The sequence below is a fragment of the Micromesistius poutassou genome (genome assembly GCF_964030765.1).
Source record: "Micromesistius poutassou genome assembly, contig: SCAFFOLD_5400, whole genome shotgun sequence".
Lineage (NCBI taxonomy): Eukaryota > Metazoa > Chordata > Actinopteri > Gadiformes > Gadidae > Micromesistius > Micromesistius poutassou.
This window is the reverse complement of record NW_028178249.1, coordinates 1-16,283: the sequence shown is the minus strand read 5'-3', so window position 1 is coordinate 16,283 and position 16,283 is coordinate 1. Positions and strand designations below refer to the sequence as shown.

General features: G+C 47.1%; 2 protein-coding genes across 3 annotated transcripts; one reads left to right on the top strand and one right to left on the bottom strand.

Moving 5' to 3' along the window:
• Nucleotides 1-4,546: 4,546 nt before the first annotated feature.
• Nucleotides 4,547-5,995, bottom strand: LOC311374642 (RAD9, HUS1, RAD1-interacting nuclear orphan protein 1-like). Its single transcript, XM_084490442.1, has 3 exons — nucleotides 5,979-5,995; nucleotides 5,531-5,718; nucleotides 4,547-5,395 (listed from the first exon to the last, which is right to left on the bottom strand). The coding sequence occupies exons 2-3, from the start codon at nucleotides 5,696-5,698 to the stop codon at nucleotides 4,607-4,609; spliced, it is 957 nt and encodes a 318-aa protein (XP_084346568.1). The 5' UTR covers nucleotides 5,699-5,718; nucleotides 5,979-5,995; the 3' UTR covers nucleotides 4,547-4,606.
• A 121-nt stretch (nucleotides 5,996-6,116) lies between these two features.
• On the top strand, nucleotides 6,117-13,847 carry LOC311374641 (forkhead box protein M1-like). 2 transcript variants are annotated; one of them, XM_084490441.1, is made up of 9 exons: nucleotides 6,117-6,297; nucleotides 7,344-7,871; nucleotides 8,329-8,462; nucleotides 8,923-9,120; nucleotides 9,648-9,776; nucleotides 10,427-10,486; nucleotides 10,930-10,978; nucleotides 11,244-11,446; nucleotides 11,932-13,847. In XM_084490441.1, exons 2-9 carry the CDS (start codon nucleotides 7,388-7,390, stop codon nucleotides 12,736-12,738), a joined length of 2,064 nt encoding a protein of 687 aa, XP_084346567.1. In that variant the 5' UTR covers nucleotides 6,117-6,297; nucleotides 7,344-7,387; the 3' UTR covers nucleotides 12,739-13,847. The 2 variants fall into 2 exon arrangements, with proteins under 2 accessions (XP_084346567.1, XP_084346566.1); XM_084490440.1 differs by having other exon boundaries at nucleotides 11,929-13,847.
• Nucleotides 13,848-16,283: the final 2,436 nt, after the last annotated feature.

Sequence of the window (16,283 nt, the reverse complement as noted above, 5' to 3'; positions counted from 1 at the left end):
TAATTCACTTCTAATTCTCTTTGGATAAAAGTGTCTGCTAAATGACTACATAATAGTGCACTTAGAAATAGTACTTAGTAGGGGTGGGAATCTCTTAGCACCTCACGATTTGATTCTGATTCAGAGGTCAACGATTTGATTCTAAAACGATTATTGAAAAAAAATTGTATGTACATTTCCATGCATGATTTTCAAAAAAATATTATATATATACATCTGAGTTTGCTACTCAGAGTTTGCTAATCACTTCCTACTTTTCTGATGATCATTAAAGACAATAAACAGATGAATTACCTTATCTAATATTTTATATTCGATAAAGTCGGTTTTCTGCGCAGAGAACCCGCAGGCAGAAAGTTTTCTGTAGCACTCTGCAGCAGGCGAACAGAATGTTGCAGCAGGCGAACAAATTTAATAATACATTTATTTATTTTTAAATTGCGATTATTAACTTATCTGCATCGAGAAAGAATCGTTCTAGAGAATCGCGATGCATTGAAGAATCTATTATTTTTCCACTCCTCTAGTACTTAACATTGCTTAGCATCTTATCCTAGCTATCTTTGTTGTGTACGGGGAGTGGGTTAACCTAACGATCGTTAGTGCTTGGCCTTTGTTTCTATGAACATCCGTACTGTACCGACAGCGATATATTGTTTCTCTTTCTTCTGACAAATGTACTCATTTTAAGTCGCTTTGGATAAAAGCGTCTGCTAAATGCCCTAAATGTAAGTGTAAATGTAAATGTAGTCCAACATGCACTTTGCCTGATGGCAACGAGTAAACATTGTCAGGTTACCTTGTGTGGGCGGTACAGCAACAACCATGCAATGATTCTGGGGGCTAGCTGCTTTAGTGACACCACAGTAGTATTTCCATATGACAGGCGCGCGGTGTTAACACAGCAACTCTGCCATTCATGAATAAACATCACAACCCCTCATCAAAAGTAATAGTAGATGTATAATCAGCCAGGGTCAGTAATTAACATCATGTCTTGGATAACACCAGTCGTGCAAATGTCAATTTCTCAATCAGAGGGAGGGGGGTTGAATGGAGAGAGTAAGCCAGGCCGCCCCCTGATCCAACCCATCAATCATCTGATGTGAGGGATTATCATTAGTTATTGGATGAGAAAGGTCACTGCTCATCACAGCCGATCACCTCTCCAGGCAGACAGGAGTTAGGGACCCCTAGACTCACTTGTTCAGAGTAAACCTAGATTTTGCATAGCCTCCCCCCTTACCCCCCCCTCCCCCCCACAGCCCTCTTATGCACTTATTGTATGTTGTATGTCCCTTCACTTAAAAAACGTACTTAGCATCGCGTAGCATCTTATCCTAGCTATCTCTGTTGTATACAGGGAATGGATTAACCTAACAATTGTGTTGGCACTTGGTTTTATGAACATCCTTACTGTCCCGCAGCGATATAGTGTTGTTTCTCTTTCTTCTGACAAATGCACTTATTGTAAGTCGCTTTGGATAAAAGTGTCTGCTAAATGGCCTAAATGTAACTGTAAATGAGAAGCTGTCCTGTGGGGGTCCTGTGCCTGACCCAACCATAAGAACCATAAGGACCAGGACAGAGGCAGGGGGGTAGTTCCCAGGCCCGCCCGTAAAAGGTAGCGGGTCGGTTTAGTTCGCAATGGCTGCACACCTCCCAGCCAGCTGGCTCATGAGCATGTGTCTTCACCAGGGTAGATTCCACATGTAGGTCAATTGTCCAGCATCAGTGCTGTGCCATTACACAGATGCTGGTTCATGAGCATTTTAAGTTAAGTTAAGTTATCCTTTATTTATCCCTTTTTGGGGGAAATTCTTTCTCTGCTTTTGACCCATCTGGGAGCCGGTGAACACCCAGAGCAGTGGGCAGCCGCAGTGCAGCGCCCGGGGAGCAGGTGGGGGTTTCAGGTGCCTTGCTCAAGGGCACCTCATCTGTGGATGAGGACGTAGGAGAGTGTTGCACAACCACTCCCCCCATCCATATTTTGTGTGTCCTCACCATGGTAGATTCCACATGTAGGTCAATTGTCCAGCATCAGTGCTGTGCCATTACACAGATAAGGCTACCATGTGAATTCCCAGAAGCCTAACCGCTATTTCTTACTCTTTCTCCACATGTGCCCGCTTGGGTGTATGGACTGAAAGATAGAGAGAAGGGAAGTCTATCTGATCATTTGACCATGCCGTGTGTTCCGAGTGTATGTTGCAACAGGATGTACATCACAAACCACAATGAAAATAAAATAAAATAATTCAGGCCAGGTCGCCGAATAGGTTATAGTGACTCACTCCTATGACGCACACACACATAACCGACACACGCATATACAAATGATACACACACACAAAATGATTGACACACACACTAACACAGACACACACACACACACACACACACACACACACACAGACTCACACACCACCACACAAGCGCATACAAATCACACACACACACACACACACACACACACACACACACACACACACACACACACACACACACACACACACACACACAATCATGGTGCAAAGTTGAATGCCAATAAATGTGTGCATGTCGATTATGTTTGTGGCATAATGCATTGGTTTACACACCACAAAGTACTGTATTTATGGCATGCAATGTATTGAGGGACACACATCACATTACCAAAGGCTTTCAGCAAGCACTAAAAGAGACAAGCATGAACATGCAGGACCGTCTTGCGTGATACTGTATCCGGCTACAGTGTCGAATAACTCAGGGGCTACAGCAGACCGTATCTACATCTCTACAGTTTTACATATGATAATCATGATAACAGAATGCTAATCATCTAGCCAGTCAAACACAGTGGAACACAGTGTATGATGAATACAATGGTGTGTGTCATGACCTGAAATTAGATGCCCAATTCCAGTTAGACTACATGTAAATGAGAGGGGAGTGCTGATTACCCTTTAACAGTCCCATCTTAACGAACAAAAAATGCACATCAATTGAACAATCGTTCCCTAAAGATGCAGAGAATTCCATCTGGAATGTCTGAAGAACTACTTAACAACACAGTTATTACGAATTACGATGCGATCAAATGTATGTTCTTAAAAAAACACTTTACCTGTTTTGGTTGGACCTCATGTTCTCGCTTTAACGAATAAATATATATATATATCGATTTCTTACATTGGAAAACAAACGAACCTAAACGCCACCGCATCGGACAACGTTAACGTTATTAGACGATGCGTGAAGTACCGACGTGTCGTGCGATACGACCGCGCGAGACGCCACAGAACGTTATCGCGTTCTTACGTATCGGGCTGTGCGCGGGGGGGCTGACCACCGAATTCGCTGCTTTTCTCCGCTACTCCGTCCGTTACAAGACTCGAGTGACACTATAGCCAGCTTATTACACTTATGTTAGCCCGAAGCTAATTTAGCTGCCCGTGCCTTTGTGCAACAGCGCCTTCAAAAAGTTGTGGGAGGAGGGGGGGGGGGGGGGGGGGCGGAGGGGGCAACTTTTGGGGTCTTCCTCGCCGTATTTCACGTCCGACAGTCGGGTGCTGGAGGACGACGACGTAATGTCAGCGTTGGGTCGGTTTAAACTCACCTTATGCTGTAGTAACTCATGTTTATCCACGGTTGCTATGGAATATCCCCCAGACTGGCGGCCTCCTGGTACTTTTCTCTAGCGGACACGCTCAGAAAATCTGTTTTCCAACTCCTTAGTTACCAAACGCAGCCACAAGGGACGTTCCTATTGGACGTCGGTATATCTAAGCGTGTTCGTGATTGGTCGACAGTTTTGGTCAGTGGCTTGCGTTGTTCGCCAGAGATTGCTATCTTGTAGATACTGTTTATTTAATATTTATCTATTTGGCAGTAGGGATGTCACTTTAAACCTCACAGGGTCATATCTATACTCAAAATTCTAATCTTTAATCAGAAACAAGCATAGTCAGCCACTGGACATTACGTGTTCGTCGAGCCAAATGCTTTTAATAGTTAATCACATTACCATAATAAACCATTATATTTCTACATTCTAAGGATAAGTGCACTTATTGTTTAACTCCCTCTTGATGTGTGAACAAGCAAGGCCCCCGTAACTCAAAATGTAGTACAAAATGTTTTGGTCTTATCACATTCACTTTCAGACACATTCATATTTTTATTAAAAAATAAACAGGCCTATGTATTGAATTTATAATTTTCTTAAAGATTACTGCTGAATGAAGAAATGTATTGTAACAGTAAAACTGTGTTACAGTTAAGTGTATCTGTTCAATAATCAATTACTGCAGCCCTGAATTGAACAATTCTGCATAAAATATACGCTTATTCTAATGATAACCCTCATATTCTGCCACATGATTACTTTAAGCAAAAAAAACAAAGGAAACAAGAGTTAAATGCAAGGAAAACATGTCATTGGTCTGATGGGTACATTAATATGCAGCAATTTATAACATTGTTGTTCATGTGGTGCAGAAAATAACACACACACACACACACACACACACACACACACACACACACACACACACACACACACACACACACACACACACACACACACACACACACACACACACACACACACACACACACACACAAATCACCTAGGAACCAACACGTCCACTCTAGAGAGATGGCCTCCTTTCTCCAGGGCCGTCATCAGTCCCTTCCTCCTCCTCCATGTCACCCTCAACCCGTAGTCCTGTTCCGGGGTGTCGGCCACTAGGGTCTCTGGCTGGCTCTGACCCCGTTCCTGGGACGGGGTCCCCAATAGCGGGTAAACACGGGCAGAGCGGCTCCCCCGGCCTCCGGGATTAAGCACCTCTGGGGTGTCCAGGTCGGGTGGGCTGGAGATGATGCAGCCACCTGCACCGGGGGTCTCCACCGTCGCAGCGCGGGGCGGGCTGGTAGCGGCGAGGGGGGCTGGGGATCGACGACCCCCCCCGGCGGGGCGGCCAGGGGGCAGATGTCGTGGCCGTTCTGCAGCGGCACTGGAAGACACGGAGACATCGCCCGGTGTCCCTCTGGTCCGTCTCTTTGACGTCTGTTGGTGGGGAAGAGAAGCCACCATGGAAGCTTGTTGTTGTTGTTGTGATTGTTGTTGTTGTTGTTGTTGTGGTTGTTGCCGATTGGTCGAGGCCGGCGCCGCGACGGACGCTTTGTTTGATTTCTTCCCGCGTGTTTGCTTCGGTTGTCCGTTGATGTCTGAGGGTGGTGTCGGACCTCGGTCGAACGACAAGGTGGGGAACTTGCAGACGCTGGTTTTGGGACACGGCTTTCTGGACAGCTGACTGCTTCGATCAAGGATGCTTGTGGTGGAAGGGCCCTTCCTCCTCCCCCGTCGGGCTGGGGGCGCTGCCAGGTGAGACTGCTCAAACTGTGGACTCACCTTGAAAGGGAATAAACATGTGTGTGTTAACCGATATACCAATACTTGCTTTGTGTATAATTAGTATTTCTTGTTATATTTGTCATTTAAATGAGTTTGTTGTTCTGTGTGCAACTGGTATTCAAAGTCACTCACCCACGCAGCAAGAGATGTATTGTTGCGTGTTGCCCTCTCTGTGATGAACGACTTGGGGTGTAATGCTGCTCGCACCTCGGGCTCCTCGTTTCGGAGTCTGGATCCATCTAGCGATTGCTCCAGGAACAACAGAGGAGGCTTCGGTGTCGTTCGGCTTTTACGGGGCATTAGAAATCATGACTGGCGACCTATAGTTGCGAGAGATTGCAAGATGCCCACATGCACGTAGTTATGCATCATTTACATTTGCATTTAGCATAAGTTAAGCAATCCTAATTTCCGAAAAACGAGTACATCCTGCATATTATTATTTTTTACAGATAGCTCCATTATACTTGTAAATTACAATATGAATTATTGTACTACCAATCCAATGCGACATCATAATCGTAAATAACATGAATTTCAAATCATAACACGACCGAGCGATTCCCTTTCTGTTTTGTACCTCGTCCTCATTTCCCGGTTTCCGCCGTACCCGCTCCTGATTGGTCGAGGGGCCGGTGACGTCAACCCCTGCCATTAGTCGACGTCGGTGTCACGTGATCGGGTTGACAGGAGCAGCGCCCACAGCGGCGCCAAAATTCAAAAGATTTGGCCATTGAAATGGCGAGTGCTACGCGTTGACTCTACAATTAAACTGTTTGTTTTAAACTAGTGCTGATTCTCTTTTTTTTTTTACTAGATCTGGATGAACCACAGTGGTTTGAATCCGTATTGGGAGGACTATCAAGCGGATCCCGATGGAAAGTCGCTGTAATATGAAGGTTTGGAGATATCTCATGTGTTTCCCTGTTAGCACTCCGCGTCCTCGCTTAGCATCCGATCCAGACGTGCAGGACCTCTAGTAACCATGCTCCCTTATAGTAGACCTGGCGCTAACTAACCCTAAGGTCTAGTTACCGTGATCATGTCTAACAAAAAGAACCCGATCCACTGACAACGTGCCGATCGACGCCTAAAATCCGTGAAGTGAATGTCCTGATCCAGATCTCTGGTCGTCCGGGTCCGGGGGTAATGCGCTATGGTGGACGCTAGCTGTCGCCTCTGTCCGACGTTTCCTCCTTTTTGATTCTTTTTTTTATTTAATCTCGTCTGGACACGTTCCGAGCAAAGCTGAGGGTTTGATCAGTTCAGATCCCGACACGCTCGGTTACTGAACCGGTGTTCTGCCAATCTATGCCCATTGATCCCTGGTCATATTTTGCTACCGTAGTGCGTTTCCATAGAATGAACCCTATCAAAAAATGCGAAAGAGGCAGTATTAAGGGAGTACTTCAAGGGGTCTCGTATGAGGGTCCGATTTTTTTTGTTGATATGTAGAATTTGGGGCAGGTTAGTTTAGTGGTTAGGGTGATCCACTGCCGTATGGAAGGATCTTTGTTCGTTCCCCAGTGTCCACCTCTTTTCTTTACCAAATGTTAAGGCTCGAAACAACTGCAAGTCTGCTAATTGACTCAAAAATGAATCGGTTATTACTGTTTTTTTTACACCGGATCTCTCTTAAACGAGCTGTTTAGTTCATAAAGAGGGAGCACTAAGGGATCCCTTAGTGCTAGGGTTAGAGTAGGTTAGGAGGTCTCGTATCCCCGCGGGATCCAGAACCCTGGAGCGGTTCTGGTTCCATCTGCTGGTGCCTGGCAACACTGGCAACACCTTCTACATCTAACCGGTAACCGCTAACGGATTAAGACGGTTTCTTTTAATGACCGTGCACCGTAGAAAGCGGACGGACTCGCTCGATTCTTTTGCGATTTATTAATTCCCACTTTCTTGATATATTTTTTTTACTTTATTATTATTTTTTTTACAGAGAAACCACGGATACCAAAGGAGGTTTTCTGCGATCTGAGCAGAATGAGACGAAGTCCAAGGAGACCCCTGATCCTCAAACGGAGGAAGCTGCCTTTCCAACTGAACGACCCCCCGGCTGGTGGGGTCCCGTCGAAGGAACCCCATGGACGACCACCACCACCCCCACCTACACCTACATCACCCCCCGATGGGCCCTTCACAAAGACCATCGCCTTCCCGGACGGTATCCACGTCGTGGCCCACCCCACCAGGCCCGACACCCAGGTGGTGGTCATCCCCCAAACTGCCGATTTGCAGTGCGTCATCGGAGCTCTGACGGCCAAGGGCAAAGAGCATGGGCCCAACGGACCCAACAAATTCATCCTCCTGACTGGAAGCAGCGGTGGGCTGGAGAACGACTCGCGTTCTGTGCCCCGATCTGAGCGAGATGATCCGCCGCCACCACAGAGAAGAACGGGAGGACCACCGGGGGACGTGAAGGAGGAGATTTGCCTGGACATCAAACCCCTCACCGGATTGAACCCATGTGAGGGACTGGCCTTACTTTGATATATGGTGTAATGAGGTTGATGTTTGTTGGTATGTACAAGTTGGGGATGGTTAGCGTAGTGGTTAGGGTGATCGACTCCCAGCTGGAAGTATCTTTTTTTTGATCCCCAATGTCCTGTATACCTCCTTCTTTACCAAAAAACGAATTGAAATCACTACAAGTCTGCCAAGTGACTCAATAGTGAAACCGTTATTATTACTCTCACTATCACTTGTCTTCAGTCTTGGTGTTAATTCCTCCCAGATGGATGGATCTTTGTTCGATCCCCAATGTCCTATTTACCTATTTGTTTACCAAAAAACGACTTTAAATCACTGCAAGTCTGCTAAGTGACTGAATAGTGAAACGGTTATTATTGTTGCTATCACTTGATGTCTCCAATATCAGTGTGGGTGTTTATTCCCTATATTTGGTGGCTTTCTTTGTCTGCTAGTCAACAAGGACCTGGACTGCAGTCCGCTTGACGACAGTCTCACCAACATGCAGTGGCTGGGCACCATGAGCACGGACACAGAGAAGAGCGAGGGGGAAAAGGAGAACTACAACCTTTCCCAGCAGGAGTCGCAGGTCAGCTGTGTGATGTGGGCACCGGGACATGGGAAGTGTAGTCTTTGGGTGGCTGAGCTGGTTTGAGAAACATGTCCACACATGTCTTTTTAAAAAGAACCTCACCACCACATTCATGTAATATATTACCATAAACAATTCCAGACCTTTTTGGCAAACGTCAAAAAGTATGACTTAAATGGGAATTCTTATATTTTTGCTTAATATCAATGTCCCAGTGAATGTATGCATACTACACAAAACTAAGTGATCAATAGTAGTTCGCTCATGGCTACAAATACAAATGACCTATTATGACACGGAACCTTTTAAACACATATTTGCTTGAATCAGATACTTACAGCTTATAAATCAGCAAACTCCCTTGACTCCCATATGCATCTCGGACCACCCCAGAGGTCTTTCAACGGCTGCCTTCCCCTCAGACTCCTTTCCCTGACGCTTTACTCTTCTCCGACAGGCCTCCGTGGAGGTGGAGGTGGAGGGCGGCGGCGAGATGAAGGCTGCCCTGTCGGACCGACCGCCCTACTCCTACATGGCCATGATCCAGTTTGCCATCAACAGCCGGCCTGGCCGCCGGATGACCCTGAAGGAGATCTACACCTGGATCGTGGACCACTTCCCCTTCTTCCAGCAGCAGACCAAGCCCGGCTGGAAGGTGGTAACCCCCCCCCCCCCCCCCCACACACACACACCACACCCCCCCCCCAGCCATGACACTACCCGTTTGGTACTACTACTCTTAACGCGAGCTGCGGGAGAAGATAGAATCTGACACATGCCCTTCTGTAGTTTTTTACTTTATATAATTTACTGTTGGTCATAGACTACTCTTGTTTACTGTTTCGTGGTACTTTAAGGAGTCATACTTGTTGTAGTGAACGTTGCAGTAAACTACAATGACAGTTAACAACTGTAATCCAAAACCAACAAGTTTTGGATTACTGTTGTTAACTGTTGTAATTTACTGTTGGTCATAGGCTACTGTTTTAGTGTCTTAGTTTACTTGAATGGCTGTATTCGTGGTACTTTAAATAGTAGTACTTGTTGTTGTGAACGTTGTAGTAACGACAACAGGCATCCATCTGTTTTGGATGACTGTTGTTAAAGGTTGTCGTAGTTTACTGTTAGAATTAGCATTGTTGCTAATGCTCGATGGTTGTGTCGTGTTGGTTTTGCCCTCAGAACTCCATCCGCCACAACCTGTCCCTGCACGACATGTTCACACGTGAGACCTCGCCGGATGGCAAGGTGTCCTACTGGACCATCCGGCCTGAGGCCAACCGCTGTCTCACCCTGGATCAGGTGTACAAGGTGAGCTGAGGGAACACGCCCCACCTCTTCACTGCTCAGGGCCCTGAGCTTCAACATGGCCCAGGACACATCCCCATCATGGGGGTTCATCATGTACGCATCAAGACGGCTCTGAGAAATAGCCAGACATCTGTGGAAACTGTTGTGGGTCAGCTTATCTCCGCTCAGGAGGTAGAGCGGTTTGACTTGGAACTGGAATGTTGCCAGTTTGATCGAGTGTCGTGTCTTTGAGCAAGATACCTCACCCTAACTGCTCCCGACGTGCTGGCTATCTATGGTTGACACCGCCGTCGATGTGTGAATTTGTTTATCAACTGTTGTAAATCGCTTTGGATAAAAGCGTCTGCTAAATGGCCGAAATGGAATTGAAATTAATCAAAACTTTCGTCTGCCTTTTCCAAAGGCGACACATTGAACATTTCCCCCCCGAGCACGAAGCCTGTGAATCGATACCTTTACTATAGCATCCACATGTATTGTGCTGTGTAACAACACCCTCCTCATGTCCACAATGTCCTCTTCAAGTGTGCGACGACAGTGCAGCCTCTCAAGTGTCTTAAGCTTAACAATCTGTCATAGTTTGAACCCAGACAACTGTCCTTTTTTTTTTAAACATTTGTCCTTCGCTCTCTCTCCATCTCCTCCGGCAGGCCGGCTGTGAGGGGACGGTCACTCTGGTCCCGGTTCCCCGGCCCCTCGTTCCCCACCAGGTAGCGTTAGTTCCACCTTCGTCTCCAAGGGCTATGCGGTCGGGGGGTCGGGGGGTGGGGGGGAGTGCGAGGAAGCAGAGGGGTTGGGTTGTGTGGCTCTCACAACAGCCCCTCCAGGCACTGTATCTACTGGGAACTCATCGTGTCGTGTTGTGACGGACAGCCCACACTGGGCTGTGCATCTCTCTAGCGTCTAAACGTGTTTTTAAGCAAAGATCTCGACTGGAAATTGGATGTTACTTTCTTTGCATTATTTCTTTCCTTCTACACATAACACATGTTTTTATGGTCTCTCTCTCTGTCTCTCTACCGCTCTCTCTAGTGTCTAATCACCAACCCCCCCCCCCCCCCCGCTTGTTTTATGGTGCAGGGCTCTATATCCATAACCAACATGCATGCAAAGGGAAAGTTTACTCAATAGTTGTTATTTTATTGTCTAACAGGAGCAGACTGGGATGTTGGCGTCTTCAGGGAGAGGGGCTCGTGGTTGTGGTAAGTTTCTGCAAGAAACTGAATCGGAACCAAATATTAATCCTAGTCTTAATCCAAATTGTGATTTATGGCCAAGTTGATTCACTTACGCAGGGATTTTGACCTGGTACGTCAGGCACAAGAGATACAAGATGCAAAATAAGCAAACTTTAACAACAACAACAACACATATTTAAAACACTACACTACAAAGCGAGCCCCCTCGTGTCCTCCAGCCTCTTTAAGCCGCCTAACCTCACCTCCTCCCTCTGCCCCGTGTGTCCAGTGAGGAGGATGAAGCCGCTCCTTCCCCGTAGCGAATCCTACCTGGTCCCCTTCCAGCTGCCTGCCGCCGCCGCCGCAGCCGCCGCCGCCACCACCTCCATCTTCCTGCCCTCCCCCTACTCCCCCCAGGTCCAGCTCCGGCCCGCCCCCCAGCGTACCCGGGTGACCCCCCGGGCTAATAAGAGAGTGAGGATTGCCCCCAAGGTATTCCTGCTCGGTCCTCTTACTACTAAGCACTTCTTTTTTTTTTGCCACACTTGTTGTCCGAAGTCACTTGGGTTTAAGGCATTGAGGAGCAGCTAGGGGGGGGGGGGGGGGGGGGGGAAGCCATCTTGCATCAAGGATGGACTGTGCTTCCTTCCATTAACACACGCATTCATAAGCCCAAAGCGGTGTGGACCATGCAAGGCAACGGCCAGCTGGTCATGACTGGCTCGGGTCGAGTGTCGGGTGCTAAGTATCGACGTGATACCTCGAGTCGACACAGCTTAGACAAGCCAGGGATCGAACCGGCAACCTTCAGGTTGCGGGACGACCTGCTCCAGCTCCTTAATTACTGCCGCTCTACAGATACAGGCTAGTACGTGCAACGCTTTATATGCGACACGAGTTGGATGGCGTTGGAATTCTGACCCCCCCCCCCCCCCCCTCCCACCTCGGTTGCCCTTTGACCTCTGTTTGCTCAGCAGGTGGTGGACGCGCCCGCCGTGCTGCTGCACCCCGTCGCCAAGGAGTTGAAGGAGGAGCCGCTGTGCGTACCGCTGACGCCCCGGAGGGACCCTCGTCGAGGAGGAGGAGGAGGCAGCTCGCGGCGCAAGCAGCGCCTGGTGCTCGCGGCGCACGAGGAGCCGGTCCTCCTCTTCCAGGACAGCTCCTTCTTCGACTCGGGCGTGGCCTCGGACGCCTCGGGCCTCCAGGACACGCAGCCGGGCGGCAGCCCCCCCGCCTCCCGCGAGCTCTCCTTCAAAACCCCCGTCAAGGGCGGCGGCGGCGGCGGCGGCGGCGGCGGCAGCCACCTGGCCTCCTCCACGCCCAGCAAGCCGCCCGGCTGGGAGCCCTGGAAGGTGACCCCGCTGGGGAAGGGCACCCAGCAGGCCATGCTGGACTTCAGCCCCATCCGCACGCCCAGCGGGCCCCTGCACACGCCGCGGCGCACGCCCCAGCAGCAGCAGCATCAGCAGCAGCAGCAGCAGCACCTGCACCAGCACCAACAGGATTACTCCGGCTTTAGCTTCAGCTTCAGCGGCACGTCCTTCACGGAGCTGCCGCTGTTCAGCTCGCCGCGGGAGCTGCTGACGTCGTGCGTCGGGCGCGACTCGTCGCCCCCGGCGCCGGCGGCGGCGGCGGCCGGCCACTCGCTGGAGGGTCTCATGCTGGACACCATGAACGACAGCCTGAGCAAGGTGCTGGTGGACATCAGCTTCTCCGGCCTGGAGGACGAGGACCTGGGCACGGCCAACATCAGCTGGTCCGAGTTCATCCCCCAGATGATGTAGGGCGGGGTCCGGAGGAAAGGGGGGGGGGGGGGGGGGGCGGGGGAAGGATGTAGCAATCAAAAAAAACAAACAAAAAAAGTTTTTGTTTATTAATGATAGTGATTTTAGTTTTGCGTGTTGTCTCGTCGCCCACGTCGCGTGGCGTTGTCCGGTAAGCTTTCCTTTTCTTTCTGCAGTTTTCCCCTCGTCAGTCACCTCCGTCACACGCTGCCTCACGGTTTCCTTAGGATGGGGGTTTTGTTTTGTTCAAAGCTCATATCCATCTTAAGCATCTTTGAACCGTTTCTACGTGCCTGAGAGTAATCTTCATGCATATCTGTGTATATGTATCTATATCTTAATGTTTGATTTGCACATTTTTTGTAATGTACAGTTATGTGGAAAGGTTAAAAAAATGTGCACGGTTTAGAAAGCACGGCCATTCAACTCCCACCACGCTAGTCCAAGCCGACTGGAAGACGTTTTAGACTCATTCCCCAGCAGTGTTTCAGCGAATCACAGGGTCCCAACATAAATGTGTGTTAGTTCTTTCGTAACTGTACCAACCTCAGTGCACTTTTGTAGCCCGCAGTCCCGACATTGGCGCTGGATTTCAGCCCGATTCCGGGAGCTTGAGAGAAGAAATGTTATATTAGAGGAATCAACGAATCGTTAAGCCCAAAGCAGGTGGAAATGTGGAATGTTTGATACGTTTTATTTCGGGTCTTGTGTAGAAATTAGTCCATTATATTTTATTAGCTGCATGCGGGCGATTTGTCCTGTGGAGGCTTGCTAGGGGACCGCGTGTACTTTCAAGCTGAGCGATGTAAATGCCGTCCGCTTTCGTATCGGCGGTTTGGTCCTTTTGTAAAGGTGGGCTTCTGGTAGGCGGGGCAGGGGCGATCATACCAGCTTTGATCTTGTAATATGTGGTGATGTGTAGGCAGGTAGCGGAGTGAGCGTCGGCAATTTTGAATTCCAAGCAATAAGTCTCAACGTGTGATTTGATGTGTCCTGGAAATACATATTTATGTCGTTATGATGTTTATTTCGTCTAGTGCAAACACTAAATACAGTTCTGCCACAAGCATCGCAAGTACAGGCTCATTGTCACATTTGAATAAAAGCAACTTGACTAGCCACTGAAGTTTCTCCGGGTGTTTTAATATAAAGAGCCAGTATTTTATAGAGATGTACATGAAAGCTTTGGCTTGTCGGTTGATTAGTGATTGTGATTAATTGTGCTTTAACCGGCGGGGGAGATGGAGTCAGCCAATAGGAGTGAGCTGGTCCAGCATGAGTAAGACCTGCCTCTGATTGCTGATGTAATCAAGGAACATACGCAGTGTGAAGAGGTTCATTAAAATCCTGGAAAGTCAACGGCACATTAAGGGTGCTGCAGGGAGAATGTAAAGGTTAGGTGGGCAATTACTTTTATTAGCATTTCTTTTGTCACATTTGTGAAAGTTCCTTTTACTTCCAGGCAAACAATTCACGCAATCGGTAATCAAACCCTCTGATAAGAACGGCCAATCATGTCATTCGACCCGAATGACATGATTGGATGGCTGACTAGACAGTCCCAAAACATGTGATTGTCTAATCACGTTGTTTGGGGGGACTGGCTTTTGATTGGGACCTGCAGGGAGGGATTGGATACTTTCAAAATCTAGTTTACCCTAGCTTTTCTCCAAATGATCTACCCCAGCTGTAAGGGAGGGTAACGTAGGCAAACTTTTGTTCTTATGTTTGTCATAACATTTTGTAGTTATATTCTGTTGGTTTTTATGTCAGTTTGCCAGCAACTGAGATAACATGTTCATCTTCTAGCTGCAGTTCACTATTCGTCTAGCAGACGGCGGTGTTCACCATGAGGGCTCATGACCTGAGCTGCTGCACCATTCGGCCTGTATCGTATTCACATGAACAGCACATCCAGTAGGTAATTGAAGACTAAAACAAAGCCAAATTTATTCTGTGAATGAGATCAGAGTATATTCTTTCCCAACAAACTGCCTCCTAAATGTCTTAAACTGATTTTTTTTTCTGTATTTGAGTGTATTCCCCTATAGTTGTTTATAGTCCCTGGGCACTCAAATCTAAGGGAAATGTGTTGATTAATTCAAAACATGTTAAGTCATCCTTCAAAGTTTGTTCAGGATTGACTGGGCTTGTAAGACGGTTACCTAGGCTTCTTTTGTATATGTTTGTATCTACAGATTAACTGGGAACATTTTCCTTTGCACACTGGATGCCAACAACACAAACCTAGATTGAAGTAAATTATGTGTTTTGGTGACCCAGGACTGTAAGATTTATATTTACTATATGTAGTACTTGTATTAGAAAGAGTTGTAGCAGTAGTAGTGGTAGTGGTGGTATTGTAGTAATAGTATTAGTAATAGTGGTGATTCTACATAATATATCGCTCATCTCTCTTCAAATTATTTACATTATTTTTCTCTGCTAACAATGACTTATCACTAATAGAGTGAAAACACTGAGGGCAAGATACTGTAACCCTTCATTAGTATGAGTATAACTCGGTAGATGAAGAACAACCATTATCTTTCACTGGACCATGCATCATGCAAAGACTGTCCAAGAATAACAGAGACGTCATGAAAGCTGAACAAAGACTCCCAAAGACTCTAAAAGGTTCAAGCGCTCTTGCCTTGGAACACTCCGGGATCTTCGGGATAAATCCGGGATCGAAGTATAGGAAGGCATTCCAGACTTCATATAGTCACCGGGAACACCAGAGCCTATAGTTCATTAAGAATAATGAGCCTTGATCAATAATGCATGCTTCTCATTGCACACCGCCTTGCTATGACTGCACTCATTTGTTGGCAATCTAGTGTGAATGGAGATTATGAATTATGGATGATGGTGATTCCCTCCCTCTTTGACCAAATGTTGGGGTCGTTATTCGTTTCCTACGTTGGTTTTGGCAATGGTTTATAGTGCACTATAGTTTTGGTTCACGAGTGGCATTCGTCTTTTTGTAAACGTACATTTATTTTTCGACGGGACAGCCACGACCACAACAAGACGCATCTCTTCTTGTGAAATGATGAAGTTGAATGATTTGAAAGCAGATATAATCTTTGTCAGGCCCGGAGGAATTGACTGAGGGGGCTCTTACAATTTGCATGGGGACAATTTTTTGTATAGAATAAAATGTATTGATTTAAACATGCAATAGCCTCGGAAAGGCTGAAAAGTCTGTGTGTGTGTGTAATTAAAGGTTATTTTCTACACCACATGGACAACAATGTTATAAATTGCTGCATATTAATGTACCCATCAGACCAATGACATGTTTTCCTTGCATTTAACACTTGTTTTTTTTGCTTAAAGTAATCATGTGGCAGAATATGAGGGTTATCATTAGAATAGGCGTATATTTTATGCAGAATTGTTCAATTCAGGGCTGCAGTAATTGATTATTGAACAGATACACTTAACTGTTACACAGTTTTACTGTTACAATACATTTCTTCATTCAGCAGTAATCTTTAAGAAAATTATAAATTCAATACATGTGAATACGCGTGCGTGCG